This window comes from Syngnathus scovelli, chromosome 6, assembly GCF_024217435.2.
Source record: "Syngnathus scovelli strain Florida chromosome 6, RoL_Ssco_1.2, whole genome shotgun sequence".
NCBI lineage: Eukaryota > Metazoa > Chordata > Actinopteri > Syngnathiformes > Syngnathidae > Syngnathus > Syngnathus scovelli.
In genome coordinates this window covers 3,073,316-3,100,231 of record NC_090852.1, presented here as the reverse complement: position 1 = coordinate 3,100,231, position 26,916 = coordinate 3,073,316, and the positions used below count along the sequence as shown (strand labels likewise).

Genomic DNA, 26,916 nt, shown 5'->3' with positions numbered 1-26,916 from the left:
TGGCACTTGAGTCGCAGCGAAGCTCCTCATTTCTTGCTCTTAAATCAGCCACAGAGAGGCTAATCCTTGTGATATCTTGAAGTTGTTTGTCCTGTTTGCCCTGGTATTGACTGGCAACCACTTCAGGGTGTCTTCTGCTTGCTGCCCAATGGCTGCTGAGATAGGCTCCAGCACGCCCAAGACCCCCGCGGGGACAAGCAGTACGGATAATGGAGGGACTGGATGGATGTTAGTTTGTCCAATTCCACTCTGCTCGGATTTCGATTGTTTTGCATTTTTATTTCATGAAACCATGACTATGGTTGGGCTCAGAAACTACAACAACAGAATTTACTTCTCGATGTGTTAACTTTGTTAACTTTCTCCCAATTCTAAAAATGTGAGAGGTACTCTGTGTTGCCAGTTGTGTACATTAGAATAAGTGAGAGACAAAAGAGCAAGCTCCTGCTCTCTTGAGTTCCGGAGAAGAAAGAGTCCAAAATAGCTGCTGCACTTCTGAAACAATCCATCCATCCATCCATCTTCTTCCGCTTATCCGGGGTCGGGTCGCGGGGGCAGCAGCTTTAGGAGGGACTCCCAGACTTCCCTCTCCCCAGCCACTTCGTCCAGCTCATCCCGGGGGATCCCAAGGCGTTCCCAGGCCAGCTGAGAGACATAGTCTCTCCAGCGCGTCCTAGGTCGTCCCCGGGGTCTCCTACCGGTGGGACATGCCCGGAACACCTCCCCAGGGAGGCGTCCAGGAGGCATCCTGATAAGATGCCCGAGCCACCTCATCTGGCTCCTCTCAACGTGGAGGAGTAGCGACTCTACTCCGAGTCTCTCCCGGATGACCGAGCTTCTCACCCTATCTCTAAGGGAGAGCCCGGACATCCTGCGGAGAAAACTCATTTCGGCCGCTTGTATCCGAGATCTCGTTGTTTCGGTCACGTAAATCGACCGGTAAATTGAGAGCTTTGCCTTTTGGCTCAGCTCTCTCTTCACCACAACGGACCGGTACAGGGTCCGCATTACTGCCGACGCTGCACCGATCCGCCTGTCAATCTCACGCTCCATCCTCCCCTCAATCGTGAACAAGACTCCAAGATACTTGAACTCCTCCACTTGGGGCAGGATCTCATCCCCGATCCGGAGAGGGCATTCCACCCTTTTCCGATCAAGGACCATGGACTCGGATTTGGAGGTGCTGACCCTCATCCCGACCGCTTCACACTCGGCTGCGAACCGTTCCAGCGAGAGCTGAAGATCACGGCCTGAAGAAGCCAACAGCACCACGTCATCTGCAAAAAGCAGAGACGCGATGCTGAGGTCCCCAAACCGGACCCCCTCAACGCCTCGGCTGCGCCTAGAAATTCTGTCCATAAAAATTATGAACAGATTCGGTGACAAAGGGCAGCCTTGGCGGAGTCCAACCCTCACTGGGAACGAATCCGACTTACTGCCGGAAATGCGGACCAGACTCTGGCATCGGTGATACAGGGACCGAACCGCCCTTATCAGTTGGCTCGGCACCCCGTACTCCCGAAGCACCCTCCACAGAACCTCCCAAGGGACACGGTCGAACGCCTTCTCCAAGTCCACAAAACACATGTGGACTGGTTGGGCGAACTCCCATGCACCCTCGAGGATCCTGCCGAGGGTGTAGAGCTGGTCCACTGTTCCACGGCCAGGACGAAAGCCACACTGCTCCTCCTGAATCCGAGGTTCGACCTCCCGACGGACCCACCTCTCCAGCACCCCTGAAGGGAGGCTGAGGAGTGTGATTCCCCTGTAATTGGAACACACCCTCCGGCCCCCCTTCTTAAAGAGGGGAACCACCACCCCAGTCTGCCAATCCAGAGGCACTGTCCCCGATTTCCACGCAACGTTGTAGAGGCGTGTCAGCCATGACAGCCCCACAACATCCAGAGCCTTTAAGAACTCTAGGCGGATCCCATCCACCCCCGGGGCCTTGCCACCGAGGAGTTTTTTAACTACCTCAGTGACTTCGACCCCAGAGATTGGAGAATCCGCCTCAGAGTCTCCAGGCCCTGCTTCCTCAATGGAAGACGTGTAGGTGGAATTGAGGAGGTCTTCGAAGTATTCTCCCCACCGACTCACGACGTCCCGAGTCGAGGTCAGCAGCACGCCATCCCCACTGTAAACAGTGTTGACGTTGCACTGCTTCCCCCTCCTGAGACGCCGGATGGTGGACCAGAATTTCCTCGAAGCCGTCCGGAAGTCATTCTCCATGGCCTCACCAAACTCCTCCCATGCCCGGGTTTTTGCCTCAGCAACCGCCGAACCCGCGTTCCGCTTGGTCATCTCGTACCTGTCAACTGCCTCCGGAGTGCCGCAGGCCAAAACGGCCCGATAGAACTCCTTCTTCAGCTTGACAGCATCCCTTACCACTGGTGTCTACCAGAGGGTTCGGGGATTGCCGCCACGACAGGCACCAACGACCTTACGGCCACAGCTCCGGTCGGCCGCCTCAACAATGGAGGCGCGGAACACTCAGACTCAATGTCCCCCGCCTCCCCCGGGACGTGGGAAAAGCTCTGCCGGAGGTGGGAGTTGAAGCTCTTTCTGGCAGGAGATTCTGCCAGACGTTCCCAGCAGACCCTCACAAAGCGTTTGGGTCTGCCAGGTCGGACCGGCATCTTCCCCCACCATCGGAGCCAACCCACCACCAGGTGGTGATCAGTTGACAGCTCCGCCCCTCTCTTCACCCGAGTGTCCAAAACATGCGGCCGCAAATCCGATGACACGACTACAAAGTCGATCATCGAACCGCGGCCTAGGGTGTCCTGGTGCCAAGTGCACACATGGACACCCTTATGCTTGAACATGGTGTTCATTATTGAAAATCCGTGTCGAGCATAGAAGTCCAACAATAGAACACCGCTCGGGTTCAGATCGGGGGGGGGGGGGGGCGTTCCTCCCAATCACGCCCTTCCAGGTCTCACTGTCATTGCCCACGTGAGCATTGAAGTCACCCAGTCGAACGATGGAGTCCCCAGAAGTAGCGCTCTCCAGCACTTCCTCCAGGGACCCCAAGAAGGGTCCTCTGAGCTGCCGTTTGGTGCATAGACACAAACAACAGTCAGGACCCGTCCCCCCACCCGAAGGCGGAGGGAGGCTACCCTCTCGTTCACCGGGGTGAACCCCAATGTGCAGGCGCCCAGCCGGGGGGCAATAAGTATACCCACACCTGCTCGACACCGCTCACCGTGGGCAACTCCAGAGTGGAAGAGAGTCCAGCCCCTCTCGAGAGGGCTTGTACCGGAACCCAAACTGTGCGTGGAGGCTAGTCCGGCTATATCTAGTCGGAATTTTTCTGCCTCGCAGACCAGCTCGGGCTCCTTTCCAGCCAGAAAGGTGACATTCCATGTCCCAAGAGCCAGCTTCTGCAGCCGGGGATCAGACCGCCAAGGTCCCTGCCTTTGGCTGCCGCCCAGCTCACATTGCACCCGACCCCTTCGGCCCCTCCCACAGGTGGTGAGCCCATGGGAAGGGGGACCCACGTTTCCATTTCGGGCTATGCCCGGCCGGGCCCCATGGGCGAAGGCCCGGCCACCAGACGCTCGCCTTCGAGCCCCGCCTCCAGGCCTGGCTCCAGAGGGACCCGCGTCCGGGCGAGGGAAAACAAAGTCTATTTGTGTTTTTCGTCATAAGGGGCTTGGGTGAGCCGTGCTTTGTCTGACCCCTCACCTAGGACCCGTTTGCCATGGGTGACCCTACCAGGGACATGAAGCCCCCGACAACATGGCTCTTAGGATCATAGGGGCACGCAAACCCCTCCACCACGATAAGGTGACGACTCACGGAGGGGACTTCTGGAACAAGGAAATGAAAATCTTAACTTTGACTGCCAACATCTACAAGCATATTTTTTAAACCCGAAGCCCGAAGTAACCAATGATACACTGACCTGGCAACCATGGTTGCACGGACCCTACCTACAGTTACAATAGCACAAGAGTGTGAGTGCATCTGTGTAAAATTAAGTACCAAAATCCCGCAGTTCATAAGGGCTTATTTTCCTATGCGTAGCGAAATCGAACGGCTAGACATTTTGCCGTGTACCGTGGACCACTAGTCGCCGCAAAGGAAGTGTTTCAATCCTGCATATCACTGGTTGAAATCTCATTCTCTAAATTCGCTCCCCCATCATTATAATTATGATTCCTATTAATACTATTAATAGTATTAATAGTTCTGTTTTTCGCATCCTGGTTGTCGTCCAGTTGTTTTATACTTGTCTTTGCTTTGTTTTCTTGTTTTTACTTGCCATGTAGCACTTTGAGATTCCTCCGAATGTCAAGTGCATTACAAATATAATTTATTATTATTAGTAGTAGTATTAATAATAGTATTACTATTATTAATGTTTACTGTTTACATCTTGCAGCTGTTTCATTGGATGTTGTTGAACTTACACCAGCAGTAATTGTGCATAGATGATTGGAACAGGTTGTTTATCACAACATCACAAGTGATAAAAATTAACCAAATACAACATATGCATATGCAAATGCAACATTTTTCTACCCCACTTTGCAAGACAATATCACATCGGTGGTACAATAGCTGCTTAACCCTATATCTTTTTTACAGTGCAGCCCTTGGTACAAAGAAGTCAGTGTGAATTAAACCAAACAGCCTGAATCGTCCATTTCTTGTCAAACCACTTGTAGCATGGATATCAAATCTACTCAGTCCACTAGAAATGTTTTAAATATCACACATTTAGGGATTCTAAAACAGCAATGTGAGATTTTGCTCACCTTTTTTACCTTAGCCTGCTCCTTTTGGGAATCCTTTTCTGCCTTTTTGGCAAGTCTCTCTAGCTGTTTGGAGGTGAACTGGCAACCAAAGAAAAACATAGGAAATTTATATACAGGGTTCGACAATGGCCTGGTACCACTGTGTGACTGTGTTGGACCACCTGAAACACACTGACACCATAAAGTACACATTATTTACATAAATATGAAATCGCATTTTTTGTCCACTTAAATTGATCAATCATCAATTATCAATTTACTGCGCTGCAAACACATTGCAAACACACCATAAAGTACACCTTAACATGAATATGAAATCACATTTTTCATCTCCTTAAATTGATCAATCATCACTTATCAATTTACTGTGCTGCAAACATTTGTCATATATTTATAAACATTATATATACACACATACATACACATCAGTGACGTGCGGTGAGGTTCATGACTGGGGAGGCACTGACACAAGATCACACAAGAATACCAGAGCCTAGATTCTAACCCCCGTTTCCTGTCAGGAATGTGACGTGGGTGTATTAACCATTCATCCTCCGTGACAATGCGTCTTCTGTTACATATACAAGGGAAAAGCAAGTGTCCACTAAAAATAGCTTGGTGTGGTGAATGACTGCCCATCCATCCATCCATCCATCCATCCATCCATCCATCCATCCATCCATCCATCCATCCATCCATCCATCCATCCATCCATACCGCGTGTCCCCACAGGGGTCGCGGGCGTGCTGGAGCCTATCCCAGTCAGATATGCGTCATCACGAATTTACATGATCAATCAGGTGTGTTCCGACCTCCGCAGTGGAGGCTCTGCCGAACCCCTGAGACCGACTCACTGAACCCCTAGGGTTCAATCGAACCCAGGTTAAGAACCACTGCTCTAGTGCCACTTACACAGGTGTATGACGGAGAGCTAATGTTTGGTGGTGGTGGTGGTGGTCAGAGGGGCCGTAGGTCCGCATTGCCGCACACGCTTCCATCAGTCTGCCCCAGAGCACCAGCAGCTATTTATCTACCACCACCAGAGAGGGTGAATGGTTGAGCATATGGATAATGCATCTATTGCAAGCGCTTTGAATATAGGCCTCTATAGAAAAGCATGATATAAATCCAAAACATATAATGGATGGATGGTGTTAGGGTTGATAGATTAGTTTGATCCTATGCTTATGTTGGAATGTAACCTGTAATAATTAAACTCGCTTGTCCTGTCTTAACAAAAGTAGTAGAACAAAGTGCTAGGATCTTTTGAACTGATTGACTAGCTGCAGAGGAAGCAATCAAAGTTGTTTTGTTTACACATCATCGTGAAAGACCCTGCTGTGCTTTGATCAGCAGGCCAGGGGCTTCGGCCCCATCCTGTCTACTCTGACCCCCACTCTCACCCCCGCTCTGTTTCTCTCAATAAAAATGTTCCTGCGAGAGGCCTGAGTCAGACTTCATTCGATCATCGCTGTCCAAACAACGACGAATGGACTCTGAAGGAATGAGGTTGAACTACACAAAGTCCTGCCTCGCTACAAAAACAGATATGCTCAAACCTCATTGAATAAAGTACATAAGCAGACAAGTATATTCACATATTAAATAAATAAAAGAAACATTTTAAGCATATAATTATACCTACACACCAAATCAAAAAAGAAGACATAACTAGACATTTTTGATAAGTGGTGATGAGAAAGGTTTTCATAACTTTATGATCTGATATATTTCTGAGCACTTTGAAATAACAAATGACTTTTGATATATTGCCTAAATAGCTTAATGACCCTTAAGGAACTGTGGAATGCATGCCTGATGTTTTTTCTCTGAATCATGGACACGGCCAGAGTCGTCTTGACCGTTCAGTACTTGATTGTATCTTATGTTTTGACTAATGCTAGATGCCAGTTTTTGATTACTACTGAACGCTCTGCAGAGGGAAATTGTTTGCCTAACAAAGAAAAGATACGGTTGGAAGCATGATTAAACTAAGAATAAGCAAAGACATGATGTATCAAAAAAACAGCAATAGATTAATGATGTCACAGCCAAAAGCTAACATAATTTCGTACAAAATGACAAAATTAAAAGAATGAGGTACGACAGTGTATGTCCAAGATTGGAGAAGAATTTTCACAGGAAGGTCAAGGTGAGATAAAACCAGCAGGTGCCCGAAGGAGCCACCCAAAGACTCGGCCAAAGATGATCGCCAAGGCCGAAAGACAGGAGGGAAGACAACAGCCCCCGCCCGAGAACTCGGCCAAAGATGATCGCCAAGGCCGAAAGACGGGATGGAAGACAACAGCCCCCCTCCACACACACACACCAACAGCCCCCCACCTACACACCGAATCGCCCATAACCAGCACCACTCCCATGGAAGCAGACTCTCCTTCGAACTTGCCCCACCCCGAAGACTCATCACCCATCAATCTCGGCCCACAATGTGCTACTGAATATAAAACTGATCTAACAACCTTGGACGTTGCCTTTTCTGAATGGAGACTTTCCGCTCTTGAAGGGCCCAGCGCTGTATTGTACTTTCCTGAAAACAGAGCTTTTTGAACAAGAATTGTGATTGAACTCAACCAATCTGTGTAAGTCTAATTTCTGCTTCAGTGTCTTTGCATTTTCCTAAATCTGAAGAAATCAAACGAGCACGCAGTGAGTAAATTGGATAACAGGTGATTGGCAAAGGCTTTTGCCGTGAGGCGCAGATAACGCGCTCCCTAAATTGTGGACAAAATCCAACAACTCTCCACCTGCAGGTGCTTGAAAGGACTTACTTGTCTCCTGTTTGGTTCTTGCAATATAAGTTGGAGTGTGCACAACTCTAACATTTTGGTGCCGAAACCCGGGATCCTCATACCCACCATCTGGCCGGCGAAAGAGGACGTGCTGCATTGTCGACAAGCCAGCGTCTATTAGGAGGACCTGGAAAAGAAAGTCCTGGGAAGAGAATTCTTCACTGGGCCAGCATCTTTGGTCTGCCTTCGTCTGACAGAGGTGGATTGACGGGATCCGGCGGTGCAACGAACCAGGGGACAAGTAAGTTAAAGCTATGAGATAAAACGCGTAAAACGTAGAGGTGCACGAGAACAGCTTGGGTTCAAGTCCCAGTGGAAGAAACAGGCTAAGAAAAGCAGAGCTTCTTTTTCGTTCATCGAAGAAGTGCGTAGACCAGGTATGGGCAAATTACGGCCCGCGGGCCACATACGGCCCGTTAGGCTTTTTAATCCGGCCCGCCGAACTCTTCCAAATCATAGTAAAAACCTCCTTTTTTTTTTTCCCCTTTGCCTGCAATGCCCACGTTTCCCCAATAGATGGCACACTCAAAACACATTGACCGTTGTTGGAGTGGTGCGTATTTCTCTTTATTTCACTTTAATTTTCACTTCATTTCACGTCACCATTAAGCCCTTCTGTAAAAATGAGCGGACCAAAGAGAAGGAAAGTGGACAGTGAATGCCGAGTGTTTAATAAGGAGTGGACATCAAAATACTTCTTCACTGAAGTCCGATCAACGGCTGTATGTCTGATATGCCAAGAAGCTGTTGCGGGTTTCAAAGAGTACAATATCAGCCGTCACTTTGCCACAAAGCATGCAAACTATGCTAGCAAGCAGTCAACACAAGAACGGGCGGCTACTGCTCAGAGGTTGGCAGCTAATTTACAGAGTCAACAGAAGTTTTTTCACCGACAAACTGCAATTCAAGAGTCAAGTACCAAGGCAAGTTATTTGCTGGCATTCAAATTAGCAAAGGCTAGTAAGCCTTTCTCCGAAGGCGAATTTTTGAAAGAGTGCATGGTAGAGACAGCAGGTCTCTTGTGTCCGGAGAGCAAAGCCAAGTTTGAAAAAATCTGTTTAGCACGCAGGACAGTGACTCGCCGCGTGGAACTGATTGACGAAGATATAGTCAGCGAGTTAAACAAAAAGGCGGAGTCCTTTAAGTTATATTCACTAGCACTGGATGAAAGTAACGACATAAAAGACACTGCTCAGCTCCTAATTTTTATCCGAGCGATTAACGACAGTTTTGAGATAACGGAGGAGCTTTTGAGCATGGAATCACTGAAAGGGAAAACGCGAGGAGAGGACTTATATGAACAGGTGTCTGCTGTCATCGAGAGAATGAAGCTACCTTGGAGTAAACTTACCAATGTCACCACGGATGGATCGCCAAATTTAACTGGAAAAAACATCGGGCTGCTGAAAAGAATCCAGGATAAAGTGAAAGAAGAAAACCCTGACCAGGATGTTATTTTACTTCACTGCATCATTCATCAGGAATCTCTGTGTAAGTCTGTATTGCATCTTAATCACGTCGTGGATCCAGTTGTAAAACTTGTTAACTTCATACGAGCAAGGGGACTTAATCATCGTCAGTTTATTACGTTCCTGGAAGAAACTAATGCAGATCACCAGGACCTACTTTACCACTCTCGCGTCCGCTGGTTAAGTTTGGGGAAAGTGTTTCAACGAGTCTGGGAGCTCAAAGACGAGATTCGCTCATTTTTAAATTTAATGGGGAAATCCAAAGGATTTCCCGAGCTGAGCGACACAAACTGGCTTTGTGACTTTGCGTTTGCTGTGGACATATGTTCACACATGAATGAGCTGAACGAAAAGCTACAGGGGAAAGATCAGTTTGCGCACGACATGTACACAAATGTGAGAGCCTTCAAATCCAAGCTGGTTTTATTCTCCAGGCAAATGTCAAACAAATCTTTCGCACATTTCCCCACACTAGCCGTGCAGAAAGAGGCCGCCCTAAATGCGAAGAAATACTGCAAATCACTGGACGATCTGCACAGAGAATTTTGCCGTCGGTTCTGTGATTTTGAAAAAATTGACAAGTCACTTCAACTGGTGTCCTGTCCCCTGTCACAAGACCCCGAATCAGCACCGCAGGAGCTGCAATTGGAACTGATCGATCTTCAGTCTGACTCCGTCTTAAAGGAGAAGTTCAAGTCTCTTAAACTGAATTACTTTTACGCTTCACTTAAAGAGACCGCGTTTCCAAACCTCCGGAGGTCGGCGCAGAAGATGCTGGTGTTGTTTGGCTCGACCTACGTGTGTGAGCAGACGTTTAGCGTCATGAAAATCAACAAAGCCCATCACAGATCCAAGTTAACTGACCAACACCTCAGATCTGTCCTGAGAATTGCCACAACAAAACTAACTCCAGACTTTGATGCACTGGCAAAAAAGGGAGACCAACAACACTGTTCCCACTGAAATAGTGAGTTTTTCTGCTGTGTTATGAAAAAGTGCATATGGAAAGTTTGGAAGTGCGTCTTTTAATTAAGAGCAATGCGCATTTACGCACAGCAGCGGTACAGTAGCTTAATTAACACGCCGCACATCGCTCTTAATTTAAATTTAAATTTTCAGCTGCAGGTAGGATATTTAATACAGCCTATGTCTGTGTGCTTGGCAACGATACACATGTACTGTTTGCACGTGAAGGCGAGGGCGTCCGTGGCGAGTTTGTAGAGCGCGCGGTCAGGACAATCCATCCATGATTTTGCAGAGGTTAACACAAGTAGTATTTCGTTGTGTAATAATATGTTTTGAATGTTGAAAGTGATTCCATTTTTCAATAAATGTTGAATTCTTTAACTTTGCACCTTCGATTGAAACTTATTAAAAACAGACGCAATCTTGATAAATCACAGTGCGTATGTTATTTTTATCTATTTACATTTCCTCCTCACAGTATCTGCGAAATAGTATGTAAATGCCATATCTCGCATATTCCTTGAAACAAATTTATTAATTGATAAGGGCTATTTTTCACATTTGAAAGAAGTGTTCTTACTGTGCTATGAGGTTTGCACACACTACATTTAATGCTTTAGTATATCCGGCCCAAACACTCCCTCCAAATGCACCTGGCCCGGCCCCTCAGTCAAATTTTAAAACCAATGTGGCCCGCGAGTCAAAAAGTTTGCCCACCCCTGGCGTAGACTCTTCTTTGTCTGTTTTTCCGAGCTGAGCGATCTGGCTTGGGTTAGAGTCCCAGTGGAAGGACCGGGCTAAGAAAAAACGGAGATTATTTTTCTTAATTGAAGAAGGGCGTAGATTCTTTCTTTTGTCCGTTTTTCCAAGCTGTTTGGGAGGGTTTTACACCCATCCCTGGATAGGCCTAAAAAGCGCTGGAGTTTGTGTGATTGAGTGTGTGACTGGTAGGATAAATTGACTAAATAGCAGTTCTAGCATTGATCCACAGCAATAAAACAGGCTAGTAATTTGTTGAAAGGTCAATTTAAACCTGCATCGAGGATCCTCAAAGAAAAAAAATTGAAAAAAATGTGTAAAACCTTAATCTACTATAATTAAGATGGGAAATAAGAACGGTAAATTTCTTGCTCTGCTCTTCTTTGAGATGAGAGGTACATGGCAAGTAGATTTCTTAATTGTATGCAATACATGCCGAAGTGGAAGAAAATGTATGGAGTACAAGGAAATTTGAAAATTGAAATGTGGAAGAAGTGGTAGAAGTGCTAGAGTGTGGTTGAAATCTTCACAAAGAGATGAGAACAAATTCAAGAGACAAAACATAGAAAAATGAAAACTGATGAGGTCACAAGTGTTTGTCAGACCAGGACACAATAAGGCCCCTGTGAGCAGGTGCAAGGCCGCGGCTCAAGCAAGGAGCAAGAGGAGTTTCCGGTCCTATGCAAATCATGTATCAAAATTTAAAAGATCTGAAACCTCTCCCATATGACAGCAAAACATGTCATTGTCAGTTTATAAAAAATATTTTTAGATTATTAGAGCTCCTGTCCATACAAGAAGTATGACAATGCTGTTTGTATGGCCAATTACAAATGACCAGAGATCAAATTGTGTGTGTACACTAAAGTTAAAATATGCAAATCAAGTGGTAAAGAAATACAACTTGCTTCTAGAAGATAAATAAAAACTTTTTTGAATGTGCTGTCCTCGTGTGCGTGGGAGGGACCAGCTCATGATCGACTGCAGGAAATGGCCAGCCTGTGACGAATCATTTGTGCCGGGACCTACCTTTCGCACGCGAGAGCTGTGCATGTGTGTGCGTATGTGTTAAAATGATGAAGATTGGCTAAACTTTTAGTATAAAGAAATTTGGTAGACTGTTGTCTATTCAAGTTACACTGCAGAACAGAAACAATTTTGACAGATAAAAATGAGAGGAAAAGAGAGAAATCTGTTTGCGAGCAGAAACTAATCCACACTAGTGCATGTTAGTGTCGAGCCCTCATGAGAAATTCGAAGTAAACAAAACAACAGAACATGCTTTCAGGAATTGGAAGACGCTAAATTGTGAATTTAATATTTTGCAACGCTACATTTAATGGGAATAATTGATTGGTTGTGTTATAAGATTATACAAAATTCTAAATGTAAGCTACATCTGAGGGATTGAGTTCTTCAAATTTAAAAACAAAGAGAAAAATTCCGATTAATTTGCCAGTAGTTTTTTTTTAGTTACATTTTTTTTGAATTGGTGGATTGTTCTACCAGGAACCTTGAGTTGAAAATGATATATGAATGTTGTGTGGTGAGCTTGGATGAATTGGGACCAATGTGATAGGAAGACTCCTTTTTCGAGACTGTGTGAGATGTATATGACGAGCATTGATGAATGATTGCCTGAATGAAAGGTTGAATGGTGTAAGTCGTTGGCAACTAATATGGAAAAGTGATTTTGAGCAGGTTAAATGCTACAAAGAAACACGTAGCTTTTGGATTGATAATTAACTAGAGAAAAAAATTGGAGAACCAGTAACACATGTAGAAGATGTGTGAACTGAGAAATTGAGAAGCGTTTTGGAAAGAAAGTCAAATTAAATGTTGATGGAATCGTATGTAGTAAAGAACACATTCTCCCAAAAAGTTTGTCAAGGTGTGAGGCATGGGCGTTGCCAAGCCTCAGAAGGAGGGAATGAGTAGGACAGATAGTGGAAGATAGTAATAATGCAACACTTTATGACAATGAATTTTCGAATACATTTGGTGTTATACTGTGGTAAATTTTTTGTGCTGGTATCATGCAATGTATATCTCACGAGTAAGCGTAAGTGTGACCGGGTCATGTTTTGGGTCAGGTTCGTGAGGGATTGTTTGGGCCTTGGTCCATGAACGTAGACTAATTGACACGAGACACGTCTGGTTTCCATTAACAACTGACAAGAGATGCACTGTGTTGAGTTGGGGAGGCTGACTGTGGGGTCATAGATCGTCCAGCAGCCCGTGTGCGCCCATCCAAGTGAGAAAAAGAGTGCTGACTCGTAAATAATCAGGAGATACGTATTGTGAGTAATCTGTTGGTCCTTTCTTTAAGACCCTTTAAATGGTTTTCTGGTGTGGATAGGTTAGCAACACAAGAGATTTAGAGGTTCAAAAGAAAGACAGGAGAAAACAACATTTTTGTTTTGGACAATTGCAGGCTAACAGGAACATGAGAACAATATGAACTACGAAGTGGGATCCAATTTGATTGGGGGATTGAGAATTCACAGCACCATATTCTAAGTCACATTTTTGAGCAAGCATGACACATGTGAGAGGTCAAGACATAGATCAGGGCTAGATGTGGAACGGAGACCTTGATTAGTTAATTTTCAATAATGATACTGAAGACAACGTACTGTCCCAATAAATTGGAACTATAGATAAGATGTAGCTCGAAAATAGGATGAGTTGCAGGAGTTACAATATAAAAACGAGACCACTGTTATTAGGAGAATTTGAAGTTTGGTAAACAACCGTTACCAGCAAATTGATGGCAGCAGCTACATTTGGAGATAGTCTTACTAGTTTGATGTCCCAGCCTGTCATTCTCAGTGTCAGGGTCCCTGAAACTCAATCCGAGACTTCGCCTGCAGCCGTGAACAACTACAAAATGGTGCCTGGCTCTGAAGCACCTTTGACCTTTGGCGAAGGACAAGAAAAGACTGCTGTTGTGCTTGGAGGGGGACAAGTACGCTCCGGAGGAAATACAACATCCTCGGGGACGGAAAAGACAGTGAAAAGCGGAGGAACTCACAATGATGAAATTGGACTAATTTGAACAATGTACTCATTCAAGAGTGATGGATGGGGTCGCTCTGTAGCAACAACAAAAGAACACCAACTTGAGAGGGTGAAGTGCGGCAAAAAGATATGGACTGGGAGTGTCCGACGACCAAATCGCACTCCTTGCTACGGCGTTACCAAACTTGGTGGAGCTTGGTTCAAAGTAGAAGGGAGGTTCATTGTGCACTGAGTTTGACAGAACTGAAGAGATTTGATTAAAAAAAAATTGAATAATACGTAGAGCTACAGATAAAAGCATTATAATCAGAGATTGAACGGATTTGGATAAAAAAAAAAATAGGCTAAAACGGTAGGAGACAAGAGCAAGATCTGAGATTTTGGCTCGTCAAGCTTAAGAAGTAGAGGTCGAGTTATATAAATTTTAGAACAGGACATTTGGACTAAAGTGAATTCAGTCAGGAGGAAGCTAGGTTGCTCAATGTACCTACTCTATACAATAGTAAGGTTTTTTTGTACCACAGTGGAGGTTGGATGGTTGGAAAGTTAGGTACGTTCAATTTCTGACTTTCACACAATCATGCATAGGAGTCACACAAGACGACAGTTAACAAGACAATGACTGCAACAGGGGCCACCTACGACTGCACCGACATGAAAAAGTAGAAGCGAGAGAGCAGAGTATGGGATTATATGCTAAAACATCTGCTATACAGTTACCAATAGGAGATTCTATCAAAAGAAGCTACATGAGAGATGAATTAGAATCCCTTTGTCTGTGTGTTCTGTGTTCGTGCGTAATCTCTGTAAATTTGTGACAGTCTGTTGTCGTTTGTCTGAACTTTGTATGCCGTTTTGTGTATGTGTGCGTGCAGATGTGTGTGTGTGTATGTGTGTGTGTGTGTGTGTGTGTGTGTGTGTGTGTGTGTGTGTGTGTGTGTGCGCACACGCTGTGTGGGTGTGGGCGTGTGAGGAGAAAGAAGGCATGGATAAGACATCCATCCATCCATCCATCTTCTTCCGCTTATCCGGGGTCGGGTCGCGGGGGCAACAGCTTCAGGAGGGACTCCCAGACTTCCCTCTCCCCAGCCACTTCATCCAGCTCATCCCGGGGGATCCCAAGGCGTTCCCAGGCCAGCTGAGAGACATAGTCTCTCCAGCGCGTCCTGGGTCGTCCCTGGGGTCTCCTACCGGTGGGACATGCCCGGAACACCTCCCCAGGGAGGCGTCCAGGAGGCATCCTGATAAGATGCCCGAGCCACCTCATCTGGCTCCTCTCAACGTGGAGGAGTAGCGACTCTACTCCGAGTCTCTCCCGGATGACCGAGCTTCTCACCTTATCTCTAAGGGAGAGCCCGGACATCCTGCGGAGAAAACTCATTTCGGCCGCTTGTATCCGAGATCTCGTTCTTTCGGTCACGACCCATAGCTCGTGACCATAGGTGAGGGTAGGAGCGTAAATCGACCGGTAAATTGAGAGCTTTGCCTTTTGGCTCAGCTCTCTCTTCACCACAACGGACCGGTACAGGGTCCGCATTACTGCCGACGCTGCACCGATCCGCCTGTCGATCTCACGCTCCATCCTCCCCTCACTCGTGAACAAGACTCCAAGATACTTGAACTCCTCCACTTGGGGCAGGATCTCATCCCCGATCCGGAGAGGGCATTCCACCCTTTTCCGATCGAGGACCATGGACTCGGATTTGGAGGTGCTGACCCTCATCCCGACCGCTTCGCACTCGGCTGCGAACCGTTCCAGCGAGAGCTGGAGATCACGGCCTGAAGAAGCCAACAGCACCACGTCATCTGCAAAAAGCAGAGACGCGATGCTGAGGTCCCCAAACCGGACCCCCTCAACGCCTCGGCTGCGCCTAGAAATTCTGTCCATAAAAATTATGAACAGAATCGGTGACAAAGGGCAGCCTTGGCGGAGTCCAACCCTCACTGGGAACGAATCCGACTTACTGCCGGAAATGCGGACCAGACTCTGGCATCGGTGATACAGGGACCGAACCGCCCTTATCAGTTGGCTCGGCACCCCGTACTCCCGAAGCACCCTCCACAGAACCTCCCGAGGGACACGGTCGAACGCCTTCTCCAAGTCCACAAAACACATGTGGACTGGTTGGGCAAACTCCCATGCACCCTCGAGGATCCTGCCGAGGGTGTAGAGCTGGTCCACTGTTCCACGGCCAGGACGAAAGCCACACTGCTCCTCCTGAATCCGAGGTTCGACCTCCCGACGGACCCTCCTCTCCAGCACCCCTGAATAGACCTTACCAGGGAGGCTGAGGAGTGTGATTCCCCTGTAATTGGAACACACCCTCCGGTACCCCTTCTTAAAGAGGGGAACCACCACCCCAGTCTGCCAATCCAGAGGCACTGTCCCCGATGTCCACGCAACGTTGTAGAGGCGTGTCAGCCATGACAGCCCCACAACATCCAGAGCCTTTAAGAACTCTGGGCGGATCTCATCCACCCCCGGGGCCTTGCCACCGAGGAGTTTTTTAACTACCTCAGTGACTTCGACCCCAGAGATTGGAGAATCCGCCTCAGAGTCTCTAGGCCCTGCTTCCTCAATGGAAGGCGTGTAGGTGGAATTGAGGAGGTCTTCGAAGTATTCTCCCCACCGACTCACGACGTCCCGAGTCGAGGTCAGCAGCACGCCATCCCCACTGTAAACAGTGTTGACGTTGCACTGCTTCCCCCTCCTGAGACGCCGGATGGTGGACCAGAATTTCCTCGAAGCCGTCCGAAAGTCATTCTCCATGGCCTCACCGAACTCCTCCCACGCCCGGGTTTTTGCCTCAGCAACCGCCGAAGCCGCGTTCCGCTTGGCCATCCGGTACCTGTCAGCTGCCTCCGGAGTCCCGCAGGCCAAAACGGCCCGATAGGACTCCTTCTTCAGCTTGACGGCATCCCTTACCTCCGGTGTCCACCAGCGGGTTCGGGGGTTGCCGCCACGACAGGCACCAACGACCTTACGGCCACAGCTCCGGTCGGCCGCCTCAACAATGGAGGCGCGGAACATGGTCCACTCGGACTCAATGTCCCCCGCCTCCCCCGGGACGTGGGAAAAGCTCTGCCGGAGGTGGGAGTTGAAGCTCTTCCTGACAGGAGATTCTGCCAGACGTTCCCAGCAGACCCTCACAGAGCGTTTGGGTCTGCCAGGTCGGACCGGCATCTTCCCCCACCATCGGAGCCAACCCACCACCAGGTGGTGATCAGTTGACAGCTCCGCCCCTCTCTTCACCCGAGTGTCCAAAACATGCGGCCGCAAATCCGATGACACGACTACAAAGTCGATCATCGAACTGCGGCCTAGGGTGTCCTGGTGCCAAGTGCACACATGGACACCCTTATGTTTGAACATGGTGTTCATTATTGAAAATCCGTGTCGAGCACAGAAGTCCAACAATAGAACACCGCTCGGGTTCAGATCAGGGGGGCCGTTCCTCCCAATCACGCCCTTCCAGGTCTCACTGTCATTGCCCACGTGAGCATTGAAGTCACCCAGTAGAACGATAGAGTCCCCAGAAGGAGCGCTCTCCAGCACTTCCTCCAGGGACCCCAAGAAGGGTGGGTACTCTGAGCTGCTGTTTGGTGCATAGACACAAACAACAGTCAGGACCCGTCCCCCCACCCGAAGGCGGAGGGAGGCTACCCTCTCGTTCACCGGGGTGAACCCCAATGTGCAGGCGCCCAGCCGGGGGGCAATAAGTATACCCACACCTGCTCGACGCCTCTCACCGTGGGCAACTCCAGAGTGGAAGAGAGTCCAGCCCCTCTCGAGAGGGCTTGTACCGGAACCCAAACTGTGTGTGGAGGCTAGTCCGACTATATCTAGTCGGAATCTTTCTGCCTCGCACACCAGCTCGGGCTCCTTTCCAGCCAGAGAGGTGACATTCCATGTCCCAAGAGCCAGCTTCTGCAGCCGGGGATCAGACCGCCAAGGTCCCCGCCTTTGGCTGCCGCCCAGCTCACATTGCACCCGACCCCTTCGGCCCCTCCCACAGGTGGTGAGCCCATGGGAAGGGGGACCCACGTTTCCATTTCGGGCTATGCCCGGCCGGGCCCCATGGGCAAAAGCCCGGCCACCAGACGCTCGCCTTCGAGCCCCGCCTCCAGGCCTGGCTCCAGAGGGAGGCCCCGGTGACCCGCGTCCGGGCGAGGGAAAACTAAGTCCATTTATATTACTCATCATAAGGGGCTTGTGAGCCGTGCTTTGTCTGGCCCCTCACCTAGGACCCGTTTGCCATGGGTGACCCTACCAGGGGCATGAAGCCCCCGACAACATGGCTCCTAGGATCATAGGGGCACGCAAACCCCTCCACCACGATAAGGTGACGACTCGCGGAGGGGTGACGACTCGCGGAGGATAAGACAATCTTTTTTAAAACAGGAGGCAATAAATGGGAAAGCCCCTGTCATAAGTAGTCTTTGGTTAGAGGGAATCATTAGGAAGTGTTCAAACTCTTCCCGCAAACACTCCTATTTGCCAGTTAAATGGGCACTACAATTGACTACGAGAGTTGCAAACAACAGATGAAGAGCAGTCCTTGGCAGTATTATATGATCAGGACGTTTAAACTGTGTCAAAGACAAATTTACTGCCGCCTGATCTTTCCTCCTCACAGGTCGACAACCCCATCAATCCAGGAGACTGGGTCTACATCAAGGTCATCAAAAGAAAGAACTGGGCCAGCCACGATGGGAGGGACCATTCCAAGTCTTGCTGACTACCGCAGTGAAGATCGCTGTACGGCCCAGTTGGATTCACCTCAGCCACTGCAAGTTGCAGAGGGTGCTGGACCCCTAATTCGAAGTGGTGGGGCGTCTCGATGATGGTGAAGCGAACAACGATCCCCACTCCGCTAGGCGAGGGAATGTCCCGGTGTCTCTGCTATCCTAGTAGCAATGGGGATCCATATGCCAGATGGATCCTCTGCTGCGTTGTGGTTGGAGCGTGCTATGGTCTATGGACTCATCTGAACAGACCAAATGACAATGTTGACCGTGTAAAACGATGGTCACACATGAGAACTTATAGGACTGGTCATGGGACCCCAGAAACCCATACGAAACCAACACTTGGTACCGGTATGTGAAGGTCACTGTGAAAGCTCACGCACAGGAGGGACGTTGTGTGCGTTTGAAACTCCCCTCTTCCTCCACATAAGTTCACTTGGAGGCCAGAGCAATGAATGTCACTAAAGCGTAGTGTATGGCATCCATGGGAGGAGTTGGACATCAACACCGAGCTGTCACAATCAGTGATGCCGACCCATCCCGCCCTAGACTTGCAGACGGTGCCTATGATGAACTCTTCTGGGCAAATCTCAATGTGACTGATAGAGGATGAACAATACCACAAGTGGCCTACACAGGGAGACCAGCTGGAGTGAATTACACATGTTACATCCAAGGTAACTGGACCCACAAATGCATTAACGACGACTGCTCTCCAGGAGGAAACTGGATGGGGGCTTTGGACATCACCGCTGTGTGCCAGGATGACAGAGAGCCGTTTTCAAGGCGTGAGGGCTCTCCTACCAACATGGCTGCACCATCGGACGGGACCTACTTCATTCAGAATGGATCGTGGTTTTGTGGTCACAAGAGTTGTCCGATGCTGCCTGCCAACTGGACACGAGTGTGTGCACCAGTGTGAGTGACAGACCACACCTACAGACTAGATAATCATCAGCTGACGAAAACACAAGTACATATACAACTTCTTAGACGTGACAGATGTGATAATGATAATGAAATGTGGATTGCGTAGATGCTGTTCTACTGAGCATGTTTGACCATCAAAAATGCTTCGCAAGTGATGGATACAAAACCACGATCCCGTGTGGTTCTTGCAAAATAAGTTGGAGTGAGCACAACTCTAACAAAACCTTTTAACTCCGGAGTTGGTCTTCCTTTACTGATGACCTCCTGCTTCGATCGAAAATCCATAGTTGAAAATCGTTTGGATATGTAATCCTCCATTGTAAAACGAAATGTAAAAACGGAAAAAAAAAAAAGTAAAACGAAATAAATGGACGACTGCTCCTCAGTTGTTCACTGTTAATTTGAACTGGAGATCTCTTATTCTACAGATATGCGCATGAAGCATCCCGGGATCACTAGCACCCCCTGCCATAAGGCTGGAGAAACTTTTTTTCGTTGCCTCCGTAAGGTCTCTTTTCAAACCCATTTTGTTCATCTTAAGAAACATGATGATACAGACAGACGACAAAAAACACTAGATATTATATACATCAGCTTAACTACTGAAATTAGTTAACATAGCCACAGTGTTTGAACACTTCAACAGTGACATAAAGACAGAGAGCAGTTCAGTCTAACTGCATAGCCTGTCAACATAGGCAGCCGTGTGATTACGCAATCCTCAGAGGAGGCTAGACAGGAAGTTGGCTCCTCCGAGCGAATCGTCTTCGGTTTTAAAATTACTATAAAAATTCTGCGATTTTGGTTCAAAATGATACAAAACTATTGAAATTAAAAGGAAAATGACTTTATAATAAAAACAAGTGAATTTGTTTGTCCCCTTTTCATGATGGCAGGGGAGGCGTGGCCTCCCTTGCCTCCTCTGACCGCACGTCCCTGATACACATACTATTCACTGCTCAAAAAAATTAAATGAACAGTTTTTTTATCAGGGTACGGCATGAATTCAATTAGACTTTTCTGATAAGGTTTTGGTCAGGTACGTGGCAGAGGGGGTTGTTAATCAGTTTCAGCTGCATTGGTGTTGATGGAATTAACAACAGGTGCACTAGAGAGACAACAACGAGATGGTCCCCAAAGGACTGTTTTTGTAGGTGGAGGCCATTTCAAGTTCCTCCTCTTGATCTTTTTTAACAGTTTTTCCACAAGTGTTGGCTTTAGCTAGAGTCATTATCACGGCTGGGAGCATGAGGCGATTTCGTAACCCTCCTGAAGTTGCGCAGATTGTCCAACTCCTCCAGGATGGCACATCCATGCGATTTGATGTGTCTCCCAGGACAAACTCCAGGGCATGGAGGAGATTCCAGGAGACAGGCAGTTACTCTAGGAGAGCTGGACAGTAGACGGTCCTCATTCCATCAGCAGGACCGATATCTGCTGCTTTGTGCAAGGAGGAACAGGTTGAGCACTGCCGAGCCCTACAGAATGACCTCCAGCAGGCTACTGGTGTGAATGTCTCTGCCCAAACAGTCAGAAACACACTTCAGGAGGGTGGCCTCAGGGCACGACGTCCTGTAGTGCGCCCTGTGCTCATTGCTCAGCACCGTGGAGCTCGATTGGCATTTGCCATAGAACACAAGAATTGGCAAGTCCGCCACTGGCACCCTGTGCTTTTCACAGATGAGAGCAGGTTTACCCTGAGTACCTGTAATAGACGTGAAAGGGTCTGGAGAAGCCAAGGAGAGCGCTATGCTGCCGGCAACATCATTCAGCATGACCGGTTCGGTGGTGGGTCAGTGTTGGTCTGGGGAGGCATTTCCATGGAGGGACGAACAGACCTCTACAGGCTAGAGAACGGCAGTCTAACTGTCATTAGGTATCAGGATGAAATCCTTGCACCCATGGTCAGACCCTACGCTGGTGCAGTAGGTCCTGGGTTCCTCCTGATCCACAACAATGCCCAGCCTCATGTGGCAAAAGTATGCAGACAGTATCTGGAGGATGAAGGAGTTGACACAATTGAATGGCCCTCATGATCACCTGATCTCAACCCGACAGAACACCTCTGGGACATAATGTTTCGTTCCATCAGATGCCGCCAGGTTGCTCCTCAGACTTTACAGGAGCTCACTGATGCCCTTAGACAGACCTGTGAGGACATCTCACAAGACACCATTTGTCGTCTCATTAGGAGCATGCCACGACGTTGTCAAGCATGCATACAAGCTCGGGGGGGCCACACAAGATATTGAAAATAATTTTGAGTTGCAGAAATTGAATTTAGGAAAAATGGACGAGCCTGCCACTTCATTTTTTCACTTAGATTTTTGGGGTGTCTATATACTGAGCCCTCTGTCGGCTGAAAACTTTTATTTCCATCAAAAGATGCGGCATCCTTTTGTTCCTGAGACATTAAACTGTCCATAACAGTATAGATGTCCACCATTCTTTTTTTCACCATTGAAATCTGATGTGTTTTCAAAGTGTTCCTTTAATTTTTTGGAGTAGTGTATATACATACACATCTACATCCATACACATATATACAAATATGCATCCATATACATATGTATATAAACACATGTATATACATACACACATATAAACACACAAACACATCCTTGTTTTACGCACCATAAGGCGCACTTAAATTTCTCAAAAACCGAAGGCGCTCGTGTGGACCAAATTCCAAAATCCATAAATCAGGGGTCTCAAACTCGAGTCCTCGAGGGCAGCATTCCTACATGTTTTCCAAGTTTCTCTCTCTCTCTCTCTATATATATATATATATATATATTATTTTTCGGACTATAATTCGCGTATTTTTCCAGTTTGGGTGGGGGGGGCGACTTATACTGAGGAGCGACTTATGTGAATTTTTTCATAAATTTTCAAAATTTAAAAAAAAAAGTGAAATCGCGATAAACGAACCGCGATGTAGCAAAGGATTACTGTAATTTGAATTTCAAGTGACGTCAGCAGCGCGGCGGTTGTTTACATAAAGGACAAAGATTCAATCACGGGATAACGAAGGGCCCCACGTAGTACCGGCATCATTCGCGGCTTTGTTTGTAAGTGACACGGAGGATGAAGAGTTTGAATGATTTAATGATTTGGAGTGACACAGAAGGTTTGAAAAGCTATTATGGCTTTTACGCACACCCGGTCCTAACTCTACGGAGCTCTCTTTCACCTCCGTGGATGGAAGTCGGGGGCCGGCGCTCGGCCGGGTGGCTGTCCGGGGACGGTGCATGGGGCTCGGACATGGCTTTTACGCACGCCCGGTCCTATTCTACGGAGCCCTCTTCCACCTCCGTGGCTGGAAGTGCCACCTCCGAAGATGGAAGTCCACGCCTCCACACGCCTCCACACGCCTGGAAGTCCACGCCGGTGCTTGGAGCCGTGCGGCGGTGAACTATTTATGTTATAGTTATTTTATATACAGTGGAGCCTCGGTTTTCGACCACAATCCGTTCCAGAAGGCTGTTCGAGAAGTGAATCATTCGGATTCCGAATCATGTTTTCCCGTTACAAATAATGGGAAAAAAAATAGTCCGTTCCAAGCTAAAAATAAATAAATAAATAAATAAACTATTTTAAGCATTTTTTGATTTGCGCATTTTTGTCCGATCGTGCAACTGCAGCGCACCGCCAAACGCGCAACCGTAGCGCGTCGCCGACCGCGCAACTGCACCGCCCTGGTTGCATTATTGTGACAGAAAATAATTGTATTTAGATGTAATTGTAAATGTAATTTAGAAAATATTTTTAAAGTCCTGATGTACTTTCCAAAATTTAAGTGGACCTCAGTGCACAGGGAGCTTAATTTTGTCCGATCGCGCAACTGCAACGCACCGCCGAACGCGCAACCGTAGCGCGCCGCCGACCGCGCAACTGTACCGCGCTGGTCGCATTATTGTGACAGAGCGGTCGCTAAAATTTAGAAAATATTTTTAAAGTCCTAATGTACTTTCCAAAATGTAAGTGAACCTCAGTGCGCAGAGAGCTTAACTTGGTCCGATCGTGCAACCGCAGCGCAACGGGCGCTCAGTGTCGCATTGCTTTTGGAGCGTCTTTGTGTTTTAGGATGGCTTTACTGCTCCCACTTGCTTCCTTTGGAGGATTGATTAGAGTTGATGCAATCCTCAGAGTAACGAGAACATAATAACGAACGGAGTCAGTTGACATGCAGGTCCTCTCAGCTCATCTCGCGAGGTTCGACAACCGAATTTCGTCTGACGTCCGAAGCAAAAAATTCTCGAATTTTTTGTTCGAATACCGATTTGTTCGAGAACCGGGACGTTCGAAAACCGAGGCTCCACTGTATTTTATTTCGTGAAGCAACTTGTATATGTTTTTATCGTTACAGTTCAGTAGTTGTTGGCTCGTTGAACTCTTGTTTTGTTAAATAAAGAGCCGTTTACCAAACCCATGTCTTTCCTTGTACTTTGGTAACGCTACAATATAGTTATATACTAGATCTGTGGAATAACGACGAGGCTGACGTCAGGGCGCACGCGCGGCGTTGTTGACAAAGGACGAGGAATTTGATCGATGGATTTAATGATTTGGAGTTACACAGATGGTTTGATAATAATATTGCTCATATAATAGTTATTTGATATATAATTTATATATCATTATATGGGCCTGTGGAATATTTTGAAGTGGAAGCGCCGTCAGCGGCGAACACCCATTGTTGACATAAAGGACGATCGATGGATTTAATGAATTGGAGTGACACAGATGGTATTATAAACGTGTTATTTATGTAATAGTTATTTGAATAACTCTAAATGTTACGTCAGGCCCGTTCTCAGCTCTTCGTTTGTGTTATTGTCACGTTAGCATACCTATCGTTTAGCCTGTTGTTGCTCGTTCACGTCTGTTTTTGGTGTTGGATTTTGTCGAATAAATTTCCCCCAAAATGCGACTTATACTCTGGAGCGACTTATATATGTTTTTTTTCACGTTATTCTGCATTTTATGGCTAATGCGACCTATATTCCGGAGCGACTTTTAGTCCGAAAAATATGGTATATAGATCAGCTCAACTACGGAAATTAGTTTATATAGCCACAGTGTTTGAACACATAAACAGTGACATAAAGACAGAGAGCAATTCAGTCTAACTGCATAGCCTGTCAACATAGGCAGCCATGTGATTACGCAATCCTCAGAGGAGGCTCGGCAGGAAGTTGGCTCCTCCAAGCGAATCGTCTTCGGTTTTAAAATAACTATAAAAATTCAGCAATTTTGGTTCAAAATGATACAAAACTATTTAAATTAAAAGGAAAATGACTTTATAATGAAAACAAGTGAATTTGTTTTTCCCCTTTTCATGATGGCAGGGGAGGCGTGGCCTCTGATACACATACTATGCACTGCTCAAAAAAAATTAAAGGAACAGTTTTTTTTATCAGGGTATGGCATGAATTGAATTAGACTTTTCTGATAAGGTTTTGGTCAGGTACGTGGCAGAGGGTGTTAGAAATAATATACTTTTTATCATTGGAATCTATGTATCTACTTTTGTGTGCAAGATTCTCCGCAGTATGTGACCATCAGGCCTTGTGATAATGACTTCGGGGCATATGGCCGGCTAACGACTGGAGTCATTAGCCGCGCTATACAATAAGCCCCATAGTTAGCTAGACAGGTACAGATCATGAGATTGTCATGGGATGGCTGAAGCAGACAAAGGTCTTATTTAAGTTGAGGTAATGAGATATAATTATGTCCTTCCTGTTTGGAAACCTACTCGATCATGTACACTTGCCCAATTGTTTCTTTCTCAATAAAAGGCACGGCTAAACTCGAGAAGAGCGCGGATCTCAGCCACACTTGCTGTGTGTGTCTGGGGTGCGTCCTTCTGCGCAGAAGAAAACGCTAAGCCAAAAAGACCTACCGCCTCTGAGATTGATTTCAGATAAATGTTGTAAACCCAACAGAGGGGGTTGTTAATCAGTTTCAGCTGCATTGGTGTTGATGGAATTAACAACAGGTGCACTAGAGGGGCAACAACGAGATGGTCCCCAAAACAGGACTGCTTTTCCAGGTGGAGGCCATTTCAAGTTCCTCCTCTTGATCTTTTTTAACAGTTTTTCCACAAGTGTTGGCTTTAGCTAGAGTCATTATCCGACTGGGAGCATGAGGCGATTTCTTAACCCTCCTGAAGTTGCGCAGATTGTCCAACTCCTCCAGGATGTCACATCCATGCGTGCTGTTGCAAGAAGATTTGATGTGTCTCCACGTACAATCTCCAGAGCATGGAGGAGATTCCAGGAGACAGGCAGTTACTTTAGGAGAGCTGGACAGGGCCGTAGACGGTCCTCATTCCATCAGCAGGACCGATATCTGCTAGGAGGAACAGGTTGAGCACTGCCTGAGCCCTACAGAATGACTTCCAGCAGGCTACTGGTGCAGTAGGTCCTGGGTTCCTCCTGATCCACAACAATGCCCGGCCTGTTGTGGCAAGAGTATGCAGACAGTATCTGGAGGATGAAGGAATTTACACAATTGAATGGCCCTCACGATCACCTGATCTAAACCCGACAGAACACCTCTGGGACATAATGTTTCTGTTCATCATACGCCGCCAGGTTGCTCCTCAGACTCACTGATGTCCTTAGACAGATCTGGGAGGACATCTCACAAGACACCATTCATCGTCTCATTAGGAGCATGCCGCAACGTTGTCAAGCATGCATACAAGCTTGGGGGGGGGGGGGGGGGGGGGGGCACACAAGATATTGAAAAGAATTTTGAGTTGCAGAAATTGAATTTAGGCAAAATGTACGAGCCTGCCATATCATTTTTTCACTTAGATTTTTGGGGTATCTATATACTGAGCCCTCTGTAGGCTGAAAACTTTTATTTCCATCAAAAGATGCGGCATCCTTTTGTTCCTGAGACATTAAACTGTCCATATCAGTAAAGATATCCAACTTTTTTTTTTCGCCATTGAAATCTGATGTGTTTTCAATGTGTTCCTTTAATTTTTTGGAGCAGTGTATGTACATACACATCTACATCCATACGTTTTGGTTCAAAATGATACAAAACTATTTAAATTAAAAGGAAAATGACTATAATAAAAACAATTGAATTTGTTTTTCCCCTTTTCTTGATGGCAGGGGAGGCGTGGCCTCCCTTGCCTGCTGTGACCGCACGTCCCTGATACACACATACACATATATATATATATATATATATATATACATACATACATACATGTATACACATACATACATGTATACACATACATATACATATACATATATATATATATATATATATATATATATATATACACACATACATATATATATACACACATACATATATATATATATATACACACATACATATATATATACACATACATATATATATATATACACACACATACATATATATATACACATACATATATATATATATACACAC

At 46.8% G+C, this 26,916-nt stretch overlaps 2 protein-coding genes across 13 annotated transcripts in view; one reads left to right on the top strand and one right to left on the bottom strand.

The window, feature by feature from the left end:
* chmp1a (charged multivesicular body protein 1A) overlaps positions 1-26,916 on the bottom strand; it is a 63,277-nt gene that overhangs the window by 32,889 nt on the left and 3,472 nt on the right. For 3 of the 12 annotated variants that reach the window (XM_049724490.2, XM_049724487.2, XM_049724485.2), the window contains one exon: positions 4,764-4,934. In XM_049724490.2, the coding sequence (XP_049580447.1) occupies positions 4,764-4,934 (171 nt within the window). Of the gene's footprint in view, positions 1-4,763; positions 4,935-7,243; positions 7,312-7,639; positions 7,981-13,713; positions 25,962-26,916 lie in introns of those variants that run through there. The other 9 variants (XM_068651146.1, XM_049724480.2, XM_068651147.1 and 6 more) reach the window with 6 other exon arrangements.
* On the top strand, positions 7,990-10,368 carry LOC137840379 (general transcription factor II-I repeat domain-containing protein 2-like). The gene has a single exon (XM_068651148.1). The coding sequence runs from the start codon at positions 8,197-8,199 to the stop codon at positions 10,003-10,005; it is 1,809 nt and encodes a 602-aa protein (XP_068507249.1). The 5' UTR covers positions 7,990-8,196; the 3' UTR covers positions 10,006-10,368.